The 20,847-nt window shown below is 44.2% G+C and overlaps 2 protein-coding genes across 4 annotated transcripts in view; both read right to left on the reverse strand.

The window, feature by feature from the left end:
- Positions 1 to 2,991, reverse strand: part of LOC146176274 (uncharacterized) — a 91,438-nt gene extending 88,447 nt beyond the window's left edge. For all 3 annotated transcript variants that reach the window (XM_084582594.1, XM_084582593.1, XM_084582592.1), the window contains exons 1-2: positions 2,680 to 2,991; positions 926 to 1,002 (exon numbers count right to left, since the gene is read on the reverse strand). In XM_084582594.1, coding sequence (XP_084438720.1) covers positions 926 to 1,002; positions 2,680 to 2,773 — 171 coding nt within the window. In that variant the 5' untranslated portion in view covers positions 2,774 to 2,991. The remainder of the gene's footprint in view (positions 1 to 925; positions 1,003 to 2,679) is intronic.
- Positions 2,992 to 6,858: 3,867 nt separating this feature from the next.
- The window catches only part of LOC146176275 (uncharacterized), a 28,090-nt gene continuing 14,101 nt past the window's right edge, over positions 6,859 to 20,847 (reverse strand). Inside the window, exons 5-6 of the mRNA XM_084582602.1 lie at positions 19,075 to 19,207; positions 6,859 to 7,160 (exon numbers count right to left, since the gene is read on the reverse strand). Coding sequence (XP_084438728.1) covers positions 7,028 to 7,160; positions 19,075 to 19,207 — 266 coding nt within the window. The 3' untranslated portion in view covers positions 6,859 to 7,027. The remainder of the gene's footprint in view (positions 7,161 to 19,074; positions 19,208 to 20,847) is intronic.

Genomic DNA, 20,847 nt, shown 5'->3' on the forward strand with positions numbered 1-20,847 from the left:
GCCTCTCAACAGGAGAACACGAGCACAAAGTCGTGTTGATGAATGTGCCACTTATCAACGAATAACAGTCAGGCCAACTTATGGCTTCTTGAGGTATAGTTGAAAAACCTAAGTTTCTCTAGCACCTCTAGAGAACTACGGTTTGTTATAGCACTTTCTTCATAAAACAAAAATATGTCAGCTGACACATTTTACACTGCTGGTGGTAATGCACCCATTTAACCACATGTGGAAAAGTACAACCTTTATCGCACTCACAACGTAAACAACAAATGCTCTGCGATCCCTTGAGCATGACACCGAAAGTCTCCATTTTCTGTTGGCAACCAGCACAACTTGAAATATCACAACACAACGAGTGAGCCTGTCTCCTTGTCCCTGCTGTCAGTAAGAGTGCAGAAGTGAAACATCTGTATCGTCTGTTTACCAGACAATAAACATAAGAGGGAAGGAGACTGATCGGACTTATGGCATTGACATCGTCCAATCCTGATTCTACTCCATCTCCTTTTCAGTCCACTACCAAATGCCATCCACCGACAGTCTGGCTCACAGCAGCCTAAAAATCTGTGGCACATTTACCTTTAAGCACTGTGTACCCTTAAATATATGATAGAGAAAAATGTATTTTCTCTACTGACACCTTGATACCTTCATTTTCCACAAACACTAAATACTGACACATAAAATGTGTCCACAAAATGTGTCAAAAAAAAAAAGCATCGAAGATATATTTTATCTTTGATACTGCTCGCGCCTGTCACTTGGTAGTGCCCCTCGACACACCAAGGCAATTTAAAGTGCTCGTCTTTGAAGCGAAACCTGCGAGAGAGAGTTTGGGGTTCTAGCTACATAAGATAGCACCTGTGCAAGCCTGCACGGAAGGCAGTGGTAGAGAAAAAAGAGCAGGATATAAAATCCCTACCTCTTTTCGAAGGGTCACATTGCATCCCTCGATTTGCTCCAGGCGACTCTTGAGCAACTGAAGCTGGGCTCCTTGGTCTGAAAGAGAGGGCATTCTGAATCAAGCATCTTTTATGGTATGGACCTTAATACTCAAAATTTTATTATTGACTGGGCCGTGCATGTTTTCTTTCCAGCTGAAATACTGTTAGTGGGCCGCAAGCTAGTGACAAGAGAACATGACCGATGGCGATGAGATGATTTTAATAATTTGAGCAGGCCTAGAGCGAACACTCATGCCCACGCCGCTGCCCACTTCTCCGTCTCCCTCATCCGCGACAATATTGCTGGATATCTGTTCTTCGAACCGTTATGTGAACCACAACTGCGTGTTTTAAAACAACTATCTGTTCTACTAAGTGTAAGAGTCTGCTACATGACTGTTTTTGGTTAGAAAAGTCTAAACAGGGCTAAAAAAAAAACAAAGTAAAAATATTAAAATTTTTATTGACAGAGGCAGTTGTGAAATTTATCCAACAACAAGTATTCTATTAATGAACCCTCATTTGCATTGTTTAGATAGTGCTCTGTACCTCTAAAAGAATGAACAAATTATCAATGCTCGACACCAATAATAAAAACCTTTTACATAATGAGGTATGTTTCGAAATGCAGCATAAACAGTATTGTAGTCCACACAGTTTAGTCCATCTAAACACTTTTACTTTTCTTGTATGTTCGTAGCATAAGGGTAAATCATACGTTACCACGAACTCTCTCTGCTCTACATCTAAGCCAGTTACAAATCAATGAAACTGGTATGCAAGATGAGGACCCTCGAGGTGGTACTCTGTGCCATCTGACAATCTGCATGCGTTCGCTACTGGCTTAGCAGCAATAGTACTGGGAGCAAAGCTGAGCGTGAATGACCCCGTAGTACATAAGTCCTGCATGATACTCAACACGAAAGAGTTGTGCCCAATGCACAGTAAGCGTTTTTACCCAGTGCTATCACATTACAGAGTCAAGTGACACACCTTATCAGTCGCAATTCAGTTCAACAATCACAATTCACAAACTGGGTGACAGCAGCACTGACGTGGGAAATTACATATTAGAAATCAATGCAATGTTTTGCCAATCGCGAAAACATATGCTGTTGTGACGCAAACCAGGACATATGCCACAAAATGAGCCCATTCTTTGCATGGGCATTCATGGTGACTACTGTTACATACACATTCACACAAAATAAGCTTTTGTCACGACACTCCCCACACGTTAACGTGCAAAGACGCGCTTGAACTTCACACACAGGAAAAGGAACGAAGATTATGCTGCGTTCCGAGCAAGAGAGCGAGGAATGCTCTCGCATCACTGCGGGAGAAGCAATGTCAAAATACATCTAAGTTTTATTAAGCTTGCAAGAATAGCAAGTTGTAAATTAAGCTTGACTTCTGTCTCAGAAAATCCAATCAAGCATATATTCTTCCAAGTACAGGTTGAAAATAAACGTGTGGCTATTAAATCTGTCAAATCGCACTCGGTCATGCAATAGCTGCAAACTGTACAGTCCGTCCCTCACAGCAAAATATGACCTGTTGCTTAACAGAGCTCACCACAACAGATTCTTTCGCAAGCAAAAACTAACAGCTGCCTCTTTTTCGCTCGCGCTGAACCAGACGTGGAAACTTTACTCCCATGCTTTCCGAGACGTAAGCACAGCAATACGCTGAAGAAATATGTAAGCATCGGTGCACGCTGTTTTTAACGTACCGTCCGATTCTTCACGTCCTTCGAGAAGTACTTCGCTCGTAAGATTTGATATCTGGTTCGTGAGGGACGACAGAGTGCCGCCCAACCAAGACATCTCGACATTCCAATGGGCAGCCCACGAAGGCTGCCCGGAGTTAGCTTTTCCCACAACTAGCGTTGTTTTTACAGACAGTTGCTTCGCCGTCACATGACTTTCACAATGAGAAACTCAAATATTCGTGCTGGAACATCTGATCACATATATGTTGCGTGTTCAAGAACATTATTTGATGCCAACGATGCAGTGTGCAGACGACATATTTGATACCCTCGAACCGCGTGCATTACCACGGGACAGGGGCGAGCGCTGCGATCGTCAGAGATAAAAAAGGACAACAATTATCTCTCCTTTTGTGCCACACCTGAGGATTTTTTATGAGACACGAATTCAAGACTTCTTTTTCAGAACACAGAGTCATTCCGCGGCATTTTACAGTTTTGCTGCCGTTGCAAGAAAGTGCTGGCCTAGTTCTGGAATCGCTGGTACAGCGGTACCAAGGTCAATGCGGCACAGCGCTACAGCTTGGCGCCCAGCATATTCTTCGCGCCATAAGAAGTTCTGTGCACTATGCGGCAGAAAAAAAAAAATGCAGGAACCCGCTTTCTAGAGCAATCTTCATCGTGGGCATGATGGTGGGTATGTCTGGTCGTGCCAGAGCATGGAGGCATGGTTGATGGCGGCGGCGCCTGTTGGCACAAAGACAAAATGAAAGTTTGCCAGGCGTCGCATGGCGTCGTTTGGTTTGGCTAGCTACGAAACGACGAAACCATCGGCATGACATAGCGCGCGGTTTGTGAAGCGGAAGCGAGGTCTGCCAAAGCTTTTGAGAGCTCAGCGGGCTAGGAAATTTGTGTGGCAGAGATCGCGGTACTAATTATGCTGGCACCTTATCACCTAATTATGATAGTTGGCTATAGCAACCAATAATAATTAGTGTATCAGTAAACGTTAATTATAGTTAACTAGCAAGCTTTAATTGACACCTTAAGTGCATGCGTAGTAGAGTATATATCTTTTTGGACCACGAAGGAATGGTTGCAGATTTTGACCTCAAACGTCGTCTTCCAATGGATACGTGTCAGTAAAGCTGTAGTCTCAACACAGGTCTTGCAAATGAATTCCAGTTCAGCGACACAGGGCCTGTTGCTCCTAGAATGTGCCAAAGTCAGGAGTCACCAAACGAAACCAAGCAGTGGCCAAATAGAGGGCAGCGACAATAGTGGTTAAAGGGTTTCGCCTCTGGATACTTTAGAGCATCAAAGTGCCCCCTGAAACTTTATTGTTTCAAGGTTAGCATTCATCTGCAAGACATATACAGGCGGAGTCCGCAGAGTCGACAACTGTGTAGGATCCTTTTATAAATAACTAAAAATCTATTAAGTAATTAAGTATATAGTGGCAATGACACACAGCACAATAAATCATGCGCATATGATGATTAATCAAAATAACATGATTTTTCAAAAGAAAATGGAGTGAACAAACAAACTGATCGGCAATTGTCAAACAGTAGTTTAAGAAAACTGGGTGGAAAGGGCATAATGTTAACAGTACAGAATTATATCTTAATACAGAAAACGTACAGAGATCACATGATAAACATTTGTAGTCGAGATATCAGGGATCATTTTCTATAGTTTAGAGGGAACATTTCATTTTGCAGCAAATCTGCTTAGTGATTGGATGATGGCAGTCAGTACGTTCCAGAGCATGATATAGCAGAGGAATGAAACTTTTGTTTGCTGTAATTTGTACGTACTCTGGGAATTAATATATTTGTTCCTTGCAAATCATGTTTTGTTATTGTAAATTTGTAAAACTTCTCGATAAACGATACAGAATTGACATTAACGATTTGGAATAATAGGGTCCACACACAAACACTGCTCAGTTTTCCCAAATGTCTTCCCCAGTTTTCTCCAACAATGTGGGCTGGCAAACACAACACCACCTACAGCACTGTAGCACCCTAAAGTCAAAAGTAGCTTAGCTGTCAGACAACAAAGTGATAAAATAAAAAAGCTTTTGTTTATATTCTGTTAAACTTATTGTAAAGCGATAGCTGAAGCATGGTTACATGTGGTAAAGCTCTTTATTCAGCAGAAGGTTTTTCTTTGGTTACTGTAACAAGAATGGCTGCTCAGTTGCTCTTCCTCCGAGTCCATGGCGCAGCTCCAGCCGAGGCGCGTCAGCGATCACGTGTCTCGCCAAGCAGCTGCTCACGTCTTAAGCTACTTCTCACGTCAGTTGACCTGTTACCTCTGGTGGGAACATAGCTACCTAAAATGGTTGTAGCTTAAGTTCCAAGTTAACCACAAAGCTGTTTAAAGGTCATTGGAAGCACACAGTGGCCTAGGCTTTACCTCGCGTAGTGAAGCTAATGCTTAAAAATTTGGCTAGGCTTCAGACTCCCAAGTAGGTCCAGGCTCCTGCACTGTTCAGCAACACACAAACACCTGCAACCTTAGCACCAATGAAAGTGCTCAATACCAACAGCCAAAAATTGGCTATAGTTGATAGACATATTTAGGTGTACTTTTCTGTTTTCGTGTTTAAAGAATTTGCCTGACTTTCTATGCAAGTTGTTTTTTCAGCAAACAATTTTTGTAGAATGAACTACTGACTAGTTTCGGTGATTTACTATGCAATATTGTGAGAGAAATAGTCTTTCCGGCTCCGTCTCGGTGTTTCCATCACAGTAAACTAGTTTATCTGCCAGCAGTTAATGTTTAAATAGTAGTACTTCGAGCAGTGTTTGTAGCAAGTTTTCATTGTCATGATAAAAGTAACGCAAGGCTGAACGATAGACATGCAACAGACAAAACCTGAAATGCACGTTTTCTTTTCAGAACTAGGTTTGCATATCACCGTTGAATTGTGCACTGGGTTGATCAAAAGGGCGAGGCACCATGTGGTGTGCATGATGGTGGCAGCGATACAAATGCCGCTCAATCGCGCATGCAGTTTCGCGTCAGGGTCTTACAGTAGATAAACCTGCCAAACTATTCTGTCAGGAATAATAGTGAACAGACAATGCTAAGTTACATGCGATGAGGAGGCAACATTTTCAGATCTAGTGAAATGTAGGCCAGTTGAACAATACCTGAAATTGCAGGACTGTACTGCATGTCACATCATGCCGCTAGCTTCATTTCGATCATTTCCAACTGTGGCTGACTCTGGTAATGTTTTCCAAGGCAAGAATACTTACCTTTTCTAGTAAAACAAAATACTCAAAACAAAATTTGGCGTACTTTCTTTTTTGCAGCTTTTATCAGTTTAAGCAGAGAAGTTCAATGCTACTTTTAATGAAGTACAGATACCTTTCACTTATACCTAACAATCACGTTAAAGGGATAGAACGCTGGCTAAAATTTGTCGAGATCATGCTAGAAATGACAAGGTATTGCCTCATATAGCACAGATCAAGCACTACAATATCAAAGAAATGAGGCTTTACAATTTTAATTTGCCATTGAAAATCACATAAAACTAAGGCGACATCTTGTGGAGAAACGCTGTTACTATCATCGTATTATTGACCACATATCTCACGAATAAATCACAGATTTTCATGAATGCACAGTTTTTTTTTCTTCCAGGAGTGCTTGTCTTATTATATTCTGCGCTCTCCCCAGCGCACCTTTAAACAGAACCCACCACTCCTTTCACATTACTAATAGTATGCTTTCAGCTTTTGTCATTGGTGCCACAGTGTTTTGAATTTCGAGACGTACATTACTGTGCAGCGAAGGCCTTGAAAGTTGAAGCTCAAATGGACGCTACTCTACACTAAAAATGTCTAATTACTGTCAGGTGGGCTAAATTTACATTTGTTTTCCTTATGTCTTTTATGTTGACCACTAGGCATCGTCGCGGTCGGTGCTCATGGTTTCCAGAATCGGATTACATAAAAACGGGCGTATGCACTGATAGAAATATTCTTGGTAAAATTTTTCTACGCCGTTTCTACCAAAACTGCTATGGCACCAACACTTTAGAGAGCAATCTTTTTATTGCGCTAAAAAGATTTCATGCCTAAATTCCAGTGTTCTGTCCCTTTAAGTAGGTAAACTGTAACATTTAATCTCCTCCTGATAAACTAAGACAACAATAAGCATGAATTACGCATCCATCAGTTTCTTACAACTCACCAAACTTTATTGGTATAAAAATGTACACTTTATGAACTCAAGTGAACAAATGATGAGTGATGACAAACATTGCAATCAAGTTTACATCCATGTCGCACAATCATTCTCGCTGATGTCCACTTCAGAGTATGCCCGACTGCATCCAGAACCTCTCTCAAATGTCGGAACTTGAGGAACCGGACACAGTGCCTCCCTCTGTTGTAGAAATGTATCTTTTTTCTTTCAGCAGTGCAATACACTCTAGTTCTCGTGCTGAATTTTCAATGTCGGTCAACAGGGCTGAAACGCTAAAGGAAGAAGAATATTTGCATAAGTGACTCAATGAAATCCATTAATATTTGCTGTGTAAAACACATTGTGAACTGTAAAACATTATTAAAGTGGTACTGAGGACAAAATAGTCAGCCAGATATATAGAGTAATACTTTGATTCTAACAGCAGAGACAGTACTTTCAACGACATTGGAGCTAGTACTTCAGTACCGGAAGAGCCACCAGGCTTCTCGTAGCAGCTTTGTAGCAGAAAAAAAAAATTTAATTTTGTCAAAACATTTTGCCTATTGCAGCACACAAAAGGAGGAGTTTTAACTTGCAGCAAATTATCAGCCATTCCAGTCAGTGAGCTTATGTTTTCCCTACGATCACTGTCAAACAAAATATAAAAACATACTATTATAGCGCTCTTAAAGAAACCCACAAGAAAATGGGAAAATAGGCAGGAAGATTTGTGCACACAGTGTAATTTTTATTTATGGTAAAAAAGAATATTTTCTATACATTTAAAATAGGTAGGCCGTTTCACATGATGCGACATGAGAGATGAGAGAAAAATTTGTCCAGTTGCAGTGTCATTGCGGTGCCAGTCGCAACAGCCCTTTTTACATGCTTGCGGCGCCAGCGATTTCTGTCGGTGCGGCACGAGCGGTGGCACCATCATATTTTACCAACAATAAATGTAGAACACATGCAAGATTAAATATTATATCTAATTTATGTTCTTTTATTAGAATATAAAGCACTTTATGCAAAAGAGACATTTATAACTTTTAGTTTTGTATGTAACTACGTACAACAGTTACATGAATTCCATTGGCTGGCGGCTACTTCGTTCGCAACGATCGCTGCGACTGTGCGGCGTGCGATAACTTGTTAGAAGTCTGCTGCAGCCGCTCTGCGATGGGAGTGGCGTGCCTTTCTGTTGCTGTGCGAGTGAAATCGCACTCTGCTGCAGCAAGAATCGCATCATGTGAAACGGCCTTTAAGAACAGTGTCGCCTCTTAAAGCGATGGCGTTAATGACTCCCACCTGCAGCTTGCCTCATGAAACCTAATTCACATGCCTGCACTTGAAACACGCTTACTCCTTAACTCTAATGCGTGCCTCTATTATCCACTGATTAACATACAGTCATAAGGTATCAAATTATGTGAAAGACAATCCTCCACAGATATAAAGCTGCACTTTAACCAAAAGGCATGAACATGCCTGTGTGGCCAAGGGGTAGCATGTCTGACTTCAGGTCCATTTGATTCCCATCTTACCTCGAAATTATAACCCACGAGAAAGAAAATGTGCAGGGTGGCCTGCACTGTATGCGCCTGTGCAACTTTACACTGGAGCTTTTGTTTCAAACTACAACCTTTTTATTTATTTTTTTTTACCATTCTCATAAAACAAACTGTGCAGGGTAAAAACATATGCTGTGTTGTGTTGGGTTTTGTGGTGCATAAGCAGCTAATGATGAATCCCAATTGCAGAATTAGAACACTTCCACAGCAATGTTATTGGTCTTTCTTTTTTTTAGCAACAGTATTACAAACGTAAATATCCGGGAACATGGATTGCATCTTCCAAATGTACATAGCGAGTAATCGCCGAGCCAACGTCGCTCCATGGGCCAATCAAGCCGCTCTGCCGAAATCTGCAGATCGGAGCGGAAAATTACGCGACATATTCCTTTAGCGGCACCTCCCACTTCCGGTAACCCGCTGTCCCGTGCCAGCTTCACCCTCTGCGCTGCGCAACAGACAATCAGTATTCGCCGCCACTACGAAAGCAAATTCTTGCCGTGATCTAATTTTATCCCGCATGCTTGGGTTCAGGAGTCGAGCACCGTAACCACAGAGTCACCGCGGCAAGTACTTTCTCCTTGAGGAATACTGGTAAACTGCCATTCGTGATCAGAGAATACCTGCCAAATGCCCTACATCCATTCTTATTCTTGTACTTAACTTTGCGGCCCAGATCGACGGTTACAGCTTCCCCCAGTAGTGACCACTGGCCCTAGATCCAATCTCCACTGGATCCAATGCCTCAATACTTATCGTAAACTGCTGTTCCTTCTAAGACTGCTGATCATCACTCTAGTCCTCTGCATATTAATTATTAAACCCATGGTTCAGCTTTTCCCAAATCAATGCTCACGCTCTACAATGTGCCCTCTAAATTACTTAACAAAGCAATATAATCATGAATCGCAGATTACTAAGGTATGCTATCTAGAGTTGCTTTTGAAGTTTTTCCGCTATTGCCTGGTCAACGGCTTCAGCTTCCTGCAAATTCTCTTTTGCAGTTTTCCTAAAGCTGCTCGATTTCACAAGAAATGTGACATTATTTGCTTCCTAGGTTTTTTTCGGCATAGCTGTCAGCAGGTGCCCTAAAGTCAGCAACTGTTTTTTTCAAGTTTGCTTTTGAGGTTCCTCTCTAACTTGAATGCAGAGATTCAAATTTTTTTTTTTGCCCTTTCAGATACTCTCGCTAATGGTGCCATACAGTTGAAACGGATGTTTGCAGCTCCTTCGTAATTGCACAAGTTTAGACATTAGCATGGTAGCACAAATCTATTGCATGCAATAAAGTTACTAGATTTTCCTTCAAGTGCCTAGTAAATTCAGAATAAAAATTTGAACCTACCATACATTTGCATAACAACTTTTTTTTTACAGAAATCAATTTCAAAATCTATTAAAGGCATATATATATACACAGCAGTATATATATATATATTGTGAAAGAAGGCTAGGTTGAGACGGCAAGGTCGTGACGGCAAGGCCAGCGATGCCTTGTCTAGCGTTTTAATCCGGCGATAAAACCCAGGCGCGTGCCGGAGCCGGCGCCGCGGGACGATGATGATGGTATGTACAAATTAAAGAACATCCACGGAAGGCTCACACAATCTGCCCGGGCGGTCAAAAGCGGCCAGCCTGGCCGCTCCTACCTAACCGATGCATCGCGGCGCACAAACGGTTTCAGGCGAGACACATGAACAATTTCAGTTCCACGGTGGCGTCGATCAGCTGGGGGATCAACAGGCGTCACTTTGTAGTTCACTGGAGAAGTTTGGCTTATGACCTCATAGGGACCTACGTAGCGGTGGTGGAATTTGTCACTAAGGCCAGGACTGCGCAATGGTGTGTAAAGCAGTACTTCGTCACCAGGACGAAAAGAGACCACTCAATGTGTAGAATCATAGCGAGTTTTGCGGACTTCCTGGCACGCTGCCGTGTTGAGGCGGGCAAGACGACGGCATCTGGCCACACGAGATAAAAAATGGGTAGGTACTGATGTGGAGTAGTCGGGCGTAGAGAAGAAGGAAGCGTCGAGAATTGTAGTGGGAGGACGGCCGTAAACAAGGAAAAATGGAGAGTAACCGGTAGTTCGCTGCACTGCTGTATTATAGGCAAATGTGACGAATGGTAGAATAGTGTCCCAATTTCGATGATCTGGTGCGATGCACATTGATATCATGTCCGACAAGGTGTGATGAAATCGCTCAGTCAGACCGTTAGTCTGGGGATGGTAGCTTGAGGTTGTCTTATGAAGGGTGGATGAGGCGTGAAGAACTTCGGCAACGACTTTCGATAAGAAGGCTGTACCGCGGTCACTTAGGAGCACCCGAGGAGCGCCATGACGCAATACAATTGATCGCAAAAAGAAATTTGCTACTTCTTCAGCAGAACCAGTCGGTACAGTTGCTGTCTCAGCGTAGCGTGTGAAGTGGTCGACAGCTGTTATAATCCAATGGTTACCCCCATAGGAGAGAGGTAGGGGACCATATAAGTCGATGCCGACTATGTCGAATGGCGTGGTGGGACAAGGAAGAGGTTGTAGAAGGCCAGCGGGCAAAGAAGTCAGCCGTTTGCGACGTTGGCACAGAGGGCAGGATGCGACGTATTTGGCAACGGTGGAAGATAAGCCAGGCCAAAAGAATCGTTTTCTCACGCGGTCGTAGGTTTTGTCAAAACCAAGGTGACCTGCAGTAGCATCATCGTGGAGAGCCGCCAGTATACGTGGGCGAAGCACACGCGGCGCGACTGGGATCCAGCGAGTTCCATCAGGGCAATACACGTAGTGGAGTAAGATGCCATCTTCGAGCTTGAAATTGCGAAGCTGTCGGCGAAGCCTAGCATTGGGAGGGTCCGAAGCGCCGATAAGGCGGTCAATGATAGGACGGCAGTAGGCATCGGCTAATTGCTGTGAGCGGAGAGCGTGCTTGTTCTCAGAGTCGTCAAAACAAACGGTTGTGATATAAGTCGGGCAAAGAGATGGTCGGCTCTGGTCAGAGGTGAAAATGAATTGGGAAGAAAAGCAACAAGTGGATTCCGAAAGGGGACAGCAAAAGAGAGCGTCGGCGTCTTGGTGTTGGCGACCAGATTTATAAGTGACGTCGAAATGGTATTCTTGCAGGCGTAGAATCCAGCGGCCAAGTCGGCCTGTCAAATTTTTGAGTGAAGACAACCAGCAAAGAGCATGGTGGTCGGTCACAACTGTGAAGTGCCGACCGTATAGGTAAGGGCGAAATTTTTTGACAGCCCAGACGACAGCAAGGCACTCCTGCTCGGTAATGGTGTAGTTTTTCTCAGCTGGAGTGAGAGTCCGACTGGCAAAGGCAATCACTTTCTCACGCGATGTTGCATCACGCTGCAGAAGTACAGCGCCAAGACCGTGACCACTGGCATCGGTGTGCAGGATAGTTGGAGCGCTGTCACTGAAGTGGCCAAGAACAGGTTCTGATGTGAGGGCGTGCTTGAGGTCATTAAAAGCAGTTTCGCACTGCTCAGTCCACACGAAAGGGCTGCGTGCTTTTAGTAGCTCATGAAGTGGTGCAGCAATAGTTGCAAAATGCCTTATAAAACGCCGGAAATGGACGCGAGGCCGAGGAAACTGAGCAAATTTGTAGTCCGTTGTGGACGAGCAAAGTTCAAGACCGCGATTATTTTTTCAGGATCTGGACGAATGCCGTCATGGCTGACCAGATGTCCCAATATTTTAATTTCCTTCTGTGCAAAGTGGCACTTCTTGGTGTTGAGCTGAAGGCCTGCCGAAGCGAGACAGGTGAGGACTTCATTCAGGCGCGTGAGATGGTCATTAAAGGTTGCCGAAAAGATAACAATGTCGTCCAAGTAACACAAACAGGTTCTCCATTTTAGGCACGAAGTACAGTGTCGATCATTCTTTCAAATGTCGCTGGTGCGTTACAAAGTCCGAAAGGCATAACATTAAATTCGTAAAGGCCATCGGGTGTTGCGAAAGCGTTTTTTCTTTGTCGTCCTCGTGCATAGGTATTTGCCAATAACCTGAGCGAAGGTCCAAAGTCGAGAAATATTCGGAGCCTTGGAGGGAGTCAAGGGCGTCATCAATTCGCGGCATTGGATACACATCTTTGCGGGTAATTTTGTTGAGTGCGCGGTAATCAACACAAAAGCGTACCGAGCCGTTCTTTTTTTTTTAACTAGCACTACTGGGGAGGACCATGGGCTTGTTGAAGGACGAATTATATTGCGATGGAGCATGTCATTTACATTTTCTTCAATTACTTTTCGTTCAGAGAGGGAAACCCGATAAGGCCGTCGGCGAATGATAGAGTTACCTTCAGTAATGATGCGATGCTGCGCAACACTAGTCCGTCCCAGAGGTGTGGAAGTGGCATCAAAAATGGCTTAGTGGTGTCGAAGCAATGTCAGCAGTTCTTGGCGTTGGTTCGGCGGGAGTTAAGGATTAATAGTCTTTGCGAGAACAGAAAGAGAGACGTCTGACGAAACACGTTGCTGAGGCGGAGGGGCGGTGAGCACCGTCAGGGAAAAAGGCTGAACATCCACCATACAATTCAGAGAAGTTCCTTTTGGGAGCACGAGGGATTCACGTGAAGTGTTAGTGGCCACTACTGTCGCTGAGCCGTTGTGGAACCGGACAAGACTTGACGGGAAGGCGATGCCGCGTGGAAGATGACTATATGATGGTGCAATGAGTACATCCCCGTCAGTGATGTGGTCAGAAACAACAGTAAGCAGTTTTTCGCACTGAGGAGGCAGAACAGTATCAGCAGCGGCAACGAGGGGATGATGTTGTTCAGAGAAGTCAGATGAAATATCGCTGTCTGACATATGGATAACACGGTCACCACAAGAAATTAACGCTGAAGCGGTTGACAAAAAATCCCACCCGAAAATCATGAGATGCGCACAAGGTGAGAGCACAGCAAACTGCACATGATGGCGGATGCCGTCGATAACTCGCACGGTGCACTTCGCTGAAGGGCGCAAAGGGACGTCATTGGCTCCACGGAGTTCAGGCCCATCATATGGGGTTGTCACTTTTCGCAAACAGTAGCACAAATCAGCGTGAATGACAGAAATTGCAGCCCCTGTATCAATCAAAGCTTCAACCGGTAAACCTTCAGAGATAACAGCAATCACGTTATACGGGCAATCAGAAGGACTTTTAGTAAGTTCGCAGAGTGCAGTTTGACCTCCGGAAACTGCAACACTTAGTTTTCCAGATGGCGGACAGGGAGAACGGTTGCGGGGCGGAGAGGGGAAACTGAGCGGCGGTATGGGGATGTGGACCGGCGTCAAAATACATGGTTCCCACGAGGCTCAGAGGAAGATACTGAAGGTGGGGAGGATCGTCGAGGTGGGCTTGGAATAGACCGGCGTTGATAATATGAGGTTGAAGGCATGTCGCATTCGAAGGTGTCGTAACCACGGCGCTCGTTCTGAAGGCGGCGACGACAGGAGCGGGATATATGGCCTCTAATACCACAGTAATAGCAGACTGGTCGGGGGGGATGCCAAGGTGCGTAATTGGATTGTGTAGGTTGAGCCATCGCCATTGCATTGACGTGATTATATGTTGGTGCTGGTTGGGGCGGGGGAACCAAAGAAGGGGGGGATGCAGCGACGTGCGCGTAGGTCAGCGCTGGGCGGATTGCAGAAGGTTCAGATGTCATAGGGCGGCTGATGGTAGCTAACTCTTCTTTAATCATATTGCGGAGAACGGCGCCATTAGGAGGTGCGGAAGAATGATCGCAGCCATGTCGACAGAAAGGATTGAGGGCTTGAAGCTCCTCGCAGATGATTGCTCGAATCATTGCCCGCAGATAAAGGTCAGCAGAGGTCGGACCAGTTGCGAAGCCGGGCTGTAATCGAGAGGACTGCAGCTGGTCGAGGCGTTGACAGGTCGTACTAATTGAATCAACACTTGAAGGATTCTGGGCAACTAAGGTGTGATATGCCATAGCATTGATCCCTTTTAAGACGTGGTGCACACGTTCAGGTTCCGTCATGGTGGGACTAATGCGCCGACAAAGTGCAAGAACAGCCTCTATGTAAGACGCACATGATTCATCGGGACCTTGAAGGCGGGAAGAGAGCTTGTTTCTCGCGATCTCAGTCCGAACTGCCGGGTCGGCGAAGTATTGGCGGAATTGCTGTTTGAAAGTGGTCCAGTTAGTAGTGTGGGGTTCGCGATTAATGAACCAGTTTCTGGCGACCTCAATTAGATAGAACGAAACGTTGAGGAATTTTAAAGCATCGTCCCACTGGTTATAGGCACTGCAGCGTTCATATGTGTCAAGCCAGTCATCCACGTCTTCGTCACGACGACCAGCGAACAGCGGTGGGTCGCGTTGACGTGTGGGCAGAGTCGGAGGCATCGGTGCAGCTGAGGTAGAGGGTCCAGCCGGGTCGGGATTGCTCTCGTTGGACATGATTATGGTGGTAGTTGCCAAACGGCGACCGGAACGTAGCTCCAGCAGGAGGCAGCAAGGGGATCGAATTCGACCTCCACCACTTGTGAAAGAAGGCTAGGTTGAGATGGCAAGGTCGTGACTGCAAGGCCAGCGATGCCTTGTCTAGCGTTTTAATCCGGTGATAAAACCCAGGCGCGTGCCGGAGCCGGCGCCGCGGGACGATGATGATGGTATGTACAAATGAAAGAGGAAGATCATGGCATGTACAAATTAAAGAACCTCCACGGAAGGCTCACAATATATATATATATATACACACACACACACACAACCAGTTCTTTCTTTGTCAGAGAGCCCCTGGCATTATATATGTATACTATATATATATATATATATATATATATATATATATATATATATATATATGCAGGGAAGAAGCCAACAGACAGCGTCAGGGATTTTTAAAATTCTACTTTTGCTATTGGCCTGAATCAGTACTGTAATCAGTTTTTATGGTGAATGATAATTAAATATGAAGTAGAAGGAAAAACAATGCGCCGACAGTTGGCTTCTTCCCTTCGTGTACCGTTATGAGCCCCTCATTTTCCCCTCAATTGTCTACTTAATATATATATATATAAAGGACCCAGGAGCAGCTTACCAAACACTGTAGAAATGATTTTCGATGCACATACATAAAATGTTATTTTGTAAACTTGTACTAGATATTTGGCTACAATTTTTTATCACAATACAGATGAGGACCCAAGGGTTGCGGAAAAGACTGAGGAATAAAAAATTTTTGAACACACAGGCCCTTTCATTTTCCACATTCCTTGCTATAGGTTGAATGCATAGGCAAAATGAAACTGCTTTGCACTTGCTCAGAGAAGGTCAAACCAGCTACCCGTGAGGGGAGTGATGGTGTCGCAACAGATGTACAGATATTCATCATCCAGAAATGAAAATTAAATTTAACTAAACCCTAAAGTATGTTGAAAGAAAACCTAAAAGCTTTACTAGCCGCATTACACAAAAACTCTTCTGTCGCCGGTGTTGTCATCACCTAAATGTGCCAGTCTAAATGTGCCAGTCAAGATGGCATCACAACAGTAGTTGTCGGGCTACTGAAGCGGGGAGTGGAACAACAGCATGCTGAAGAGGTACCCCAATGAGGGTCCCTCCCATGTCACCCCTGGCGTGCATTTGCTTGTATGGCATCACTAAGAAACCTCCATGCGGAGCTAAATTTTTCCTCTTTAGCATCACAATTATGATGTAATCATTCTTTGTGCAGTATCCTGGGTTGTGTCATACCGTTTTGCTTCCCATTTGGCATGCATATGATATGTGAAGTTTATGATAGGGATTTGAATTGATGACATATGGACCCCCAATTGTACGGCCTAATCCCCTCACTCCACCATGTGACCTAGTACAGCAGGCGTCATCAGAGAAGCAGAAAGAGTACAGAGGGCATTGTGTTACTGGTCACACGGTGGCGTGCACCACAGAAGAGTGGGAATCAGTCATCATGGTAGCACATTGGGTGAGCGAGCTTACGCCTTCATACACAAAGGCAGACTTAAGTGCCTCTACCGTATGATTTTACCACAGTTGGAGATGGTGTGTAAAGCACAGGCTAATCCCTTCTCAAATTCATGGCCTTCTTTTTAACTAGCAATCTCCCACCCCCAATCCTCTCAAATGCTGATCGCATCAGCAAAGCAACTCCATGAAACTGTAAACGGCTGTTAGGTCTGAAGCCAAGCTTCTCTAACAGTTTTGGGATTTTCAGCCTTACACCTCAGTACCTTCAATATTTTAATTATTTTATTTATAGATACTGCAGGCCCACGCAGGAGTGGTTACAATAAAATTCACAACGTAAACACATTCAAAATGTGTTTGACTACTCTCAGTTCTATTAAACTGAAGGGATATTAAGTACAAATTGAAGTTTTCTAGGTCAATGACACCACTTTCCTATTCCAGTGAAGCTACTGCCACAGAAAATAGATTGTTTGTATAAGCTGGAGGAGAATAAAAATGAGATTAATGTTGTTACCATCAATCATTTGCATGAGTACATGGTGGCGACATAAACTGAGACTTCTTTCGATGCAGAAAAAAACAGAACTACAAGGGATTACAAGAAGTCTGGCTTCCGTTCATTGCAAGACCTCGCAGCACTGGTCACCAATACCACTGCTTCTTGAAGAAAATGCCGATTGGTCAGAATGCTTGATGAGCCGAAAATAAAAACTTTACATACAGCATGACTCAAATGTCACTAGGAAATGTAAGTATAGCTCTGAAAGGAAAATGTGGGGCGAGATGGGAACTGAACCCGGGACCCTTCAGCCTCAAATTGGATATGGTACCCCGAGGCTACACAGGTGCATATGATGGTGTAAAGCAGGGCTTTATATCTATGTCTCGTGGTCTTGCACAAATTAGAGCTGTGCACGGGCTCGGACTGGCCCAAAAGCCTGTGCCCGGCCCAGCCAGCGGGCCAAGGTATATTTGTCTTGGGTACGTCAGGCTGGGCCGTTCACTCCGATCTTGAGCACATGCAACTTTTGCGAAAGCGGCCATAGTGCGATAAGAAGAATGCACAGCATTTTACCGCGTCCTCCCCACGCGAGAGCTTCTGAGTTCTTTCCCGGCATAGACCCACGTTTCGTCCTCGCAGAGACCATAATGTAGCACCCTTTGGTAGCGGTCAGTGACCGACCAAAGGAGCGTCGCAAATGCCTGAATTCAATGCATAAATTGTTGTCTTTGCGTAATAAGTTAATTCCACGTATGTGATGTCTCTGTATATATTCAGCAAATTTTTCATTTCAAACGTGAGAACTCAACATTTTAAGACCTTGAATAAAATTATCACCTAGAAATTATTTCCTTCTGTCGCATAGTTTCAACTGCAAAAATGGCATTACGGGCCAGGCCGGGTCGGGCCTAGGCCTTAAACCTGAGCATCGGGCCGAGCAGGGCTCACGCCCTTTCAAAATCGAGCCGGACCGGGCTCGAGCCTAGACCATCGAGCCCAGGCCGGGCTCGGGCTCAAAATTTCGGCCCGTGCACATCTCTAGCACAAATCTGGCAGCTTACAACTGTATGCTGTTGAGTATTTCTGAGAGCAAAGGCACAAATTAAGGGATCATACAAGTCACTGAGCAAGCAACAAAATTCATGTATGTGAACAAGGATCCACGAAGGAAACCGCAGATGAGAGCCATTAACATTGTCACGTCATACTTTTGAAGCTGGAGCTTTAGTGTGCCCTAGATTTTTTTATTTTAGGTAACTTTGCAATCATTAACACTACTGCACATCCGTTGCATAAGGAAGAGGCAAGTAAAAGCGAAATGTAAAAATTAAAAAGAAAAATCACCCCACTTGATGACATCCCCACATCACAAGTCTAAATTACAGTGGCGAAAAAAAAAAAAAAGTTATTACAACTCTAAAGCATCCTAAGCAATTTTCAGTGCCAAAAAGATGTCAAAAGTGCTGCAAAAAGCCCAGGTATCCAATTTTGCTACCAACAAAATGTACCGGAAGTGCCCTTGGCCACAAATACCAGTTATCAAACAAGCCCATGCAGTCATCACTAGAAGACTTTAATTAATGCTGGCTGGCACAAAGTGACTTGCCCCCTCTTTTTATATAAAGAAGCACTATCATCCTGCACTGGCCTGTACTGGCCCTTCCCCTCATCTATGTAAAAATTACTCTAGATGAAGTGACAAAATGCACAAGATATATATTAACAAGGCTGATCTCCTGCCTCAGACAGCAAAATCAAGACCAGCCGACAATTAGCCTACATACTAGGGCAGCTTGGACCAGATGAATCAACAATCTCATGACAAATAAGGAAAATTGCTGAGTGAAAAGTTTTGAAAACCACTACACAACTAGAGGCAGATGGACTTGCAAACAAGGCATATTGAGTGTAAAGGCAAGAAACCATGTGCACTCACTCTCAAATCCAGTGCATTTTATTTTTCTGTCTATGGCATTCTGACAATGCCTCTTTAAAACATAAGCTGTTGCAGATGGTATAAATATGTAGTTATAAATGTGTACACGCACTGGAAAGGGAAGTTGCGGGGGAGGAGGGGAGGGGGCACATGCGGAAGATTACTGGTGCCCTTCCCTTCTGCTGGGCACAGCTGCCAGCTCAAAGTGCAGACCGCAATAGAAATGGGGAAGTTAGTTACCTGGCCGCTTCCTGCTGGCATGCCATGAGCACAAGCTTTGCTTCTACATACCGCAAGGACAGTTCAAAACCAGCCGAATCTTTGAGCGACTTGATACTCTCAGTCAACTCCTTCAAGCAAGAAAGTTCATCCTCTGAGGAGAAAGGAGAACAGAAAGCAGCATTCATGAGAATGAATTTTAATGGCGCAAGAGCATCTTTGGACCATGGCACAAGGCGCTTCTGCCTAAGAAAAGCAGGAGCAAAGACGCCATTTTCCAAGAGTTTCAAAGCAGGAAAATATATTCCATTTACCAAACTATACCAAACCTCATAGCAACGAGTGTGCACACTGCTGGCAAGGTAGCATCAAGTGAGTCACAACAGAAGGCAACCACATTTCTCCGAAAACAGAGAGCAGGAAAAGTTGGTTACAGCGGCGCTGCTGTTGACGAAGTTGGCCGTACTGTGAACTGGCCTCAGCCACAGAGTGCACCAGTGTAGGGCTACTTAATACGGCTGGTAGGCCGAATCCACTTATTTCTAAAGTAACTCTGCTGCCCACTCAGCGCCATGATAGTTGCCTCGCTACAGGGCAAAGCCTTCCTCAACAATCCCCAATCAGTGCCATACTCCGCCAGCTGTGGGAAGCTAATTCCTTAATCACTTGCCTGACACCCTGCTATGTCACTCTGTCCCCTATAGGCTGCGTGCATAGTGACAGCCACACCTCTGGTGGCTGGTCCACAAAGTACGCACAGGAGTGGAGTTGGCCCCTCCGGGTGTTCACTGCGCATGTCTATGCAATGGTCATGCTGCTAATTGCTTTTGTTTGTGGCGTTCATATCGTGATACAAGCGTCATCCTCTGCCAACACTTTGTCAAGCAAACGTCATGGCATCCAGTATGCTAAACAATATGTGCCGCAGACCGAACTACTTGTCCCAAGCTTGGCAGGAGTAACCTAAGGCACTGTTAAACCAAATTTCATGTTCACATGTCCCTTCATTCCAATCATAGATTTTTATATCAAGAAATACTTGGTGTAATAGCTGCGTTGCAATGAGTGGTCATATGTTCACTACTATTTGCATTGAGGTATAGGCAACAGAATAACTTCGCACTGCTTAATGCTGTTAATTGCTCACTTTTGTGGTACAGTTCTGCAAATTTTCGCAGGTTCTGAATGCAAGGTAAACATGACAGATGGGTGTGAGGTACAAGACTCAACAAATGAAAGACACCGAAATTAAGGCATCCAATTTTTTTCTTAGTAATGGAAAGCTTATTGTCTAAAATGGTCGATTCCATAGTAATTTTGTTAGAAACAACGTGGAAAATTTTAATCATATTTTTAGAACAGTGCATGTGCCCATGTTCATGTAGGCTGATATTGGAAACCATGAGCAGCAACCATGATGACTAGGCGCCGACATAAATGATGTACCAAAAACTAATATAAACTTTCACCCACCAGACCCTAATCTATTTGTTTCCATGCTCCATGATATCATGGCAAAGCAACGTATGCCTCATTTATCAAAATTTTAATGGGCCATAATGCTTCATCCAAAGAATTCAAAACATGGTAGCACCATCTAGTGAAACACTAAAAGGCAGTGCGAAAGGAGGGACCGTCACTGGCTTTTATTGAAGGACACACTGAAGAGAGAGATTGCAAAATATAAAATGTGATGAGCTCCGCTGAAAGAAAAAAAGAGTACTTTGCACTTCAGAAAATCGGGAATAGTTTCCCTAAATATGATCACGTGGGATACTGCAGTAATAATGATGG

Source organism: Amblyomma maculatum, chromosome 10, assembly GCF_055883805.1.
Source record: "Amblyomma maculatum isolate TAMU_Amacu chromosome 10, ASM5588380v1, whole genome shotgun sequence".
NCBI classification, from domain to species: Eukaryota; Metazoa; Arthropoda; class Arachnida; order Ixodida; family Ixodidae; genus Amblyomma; species Amblyomma maculatum.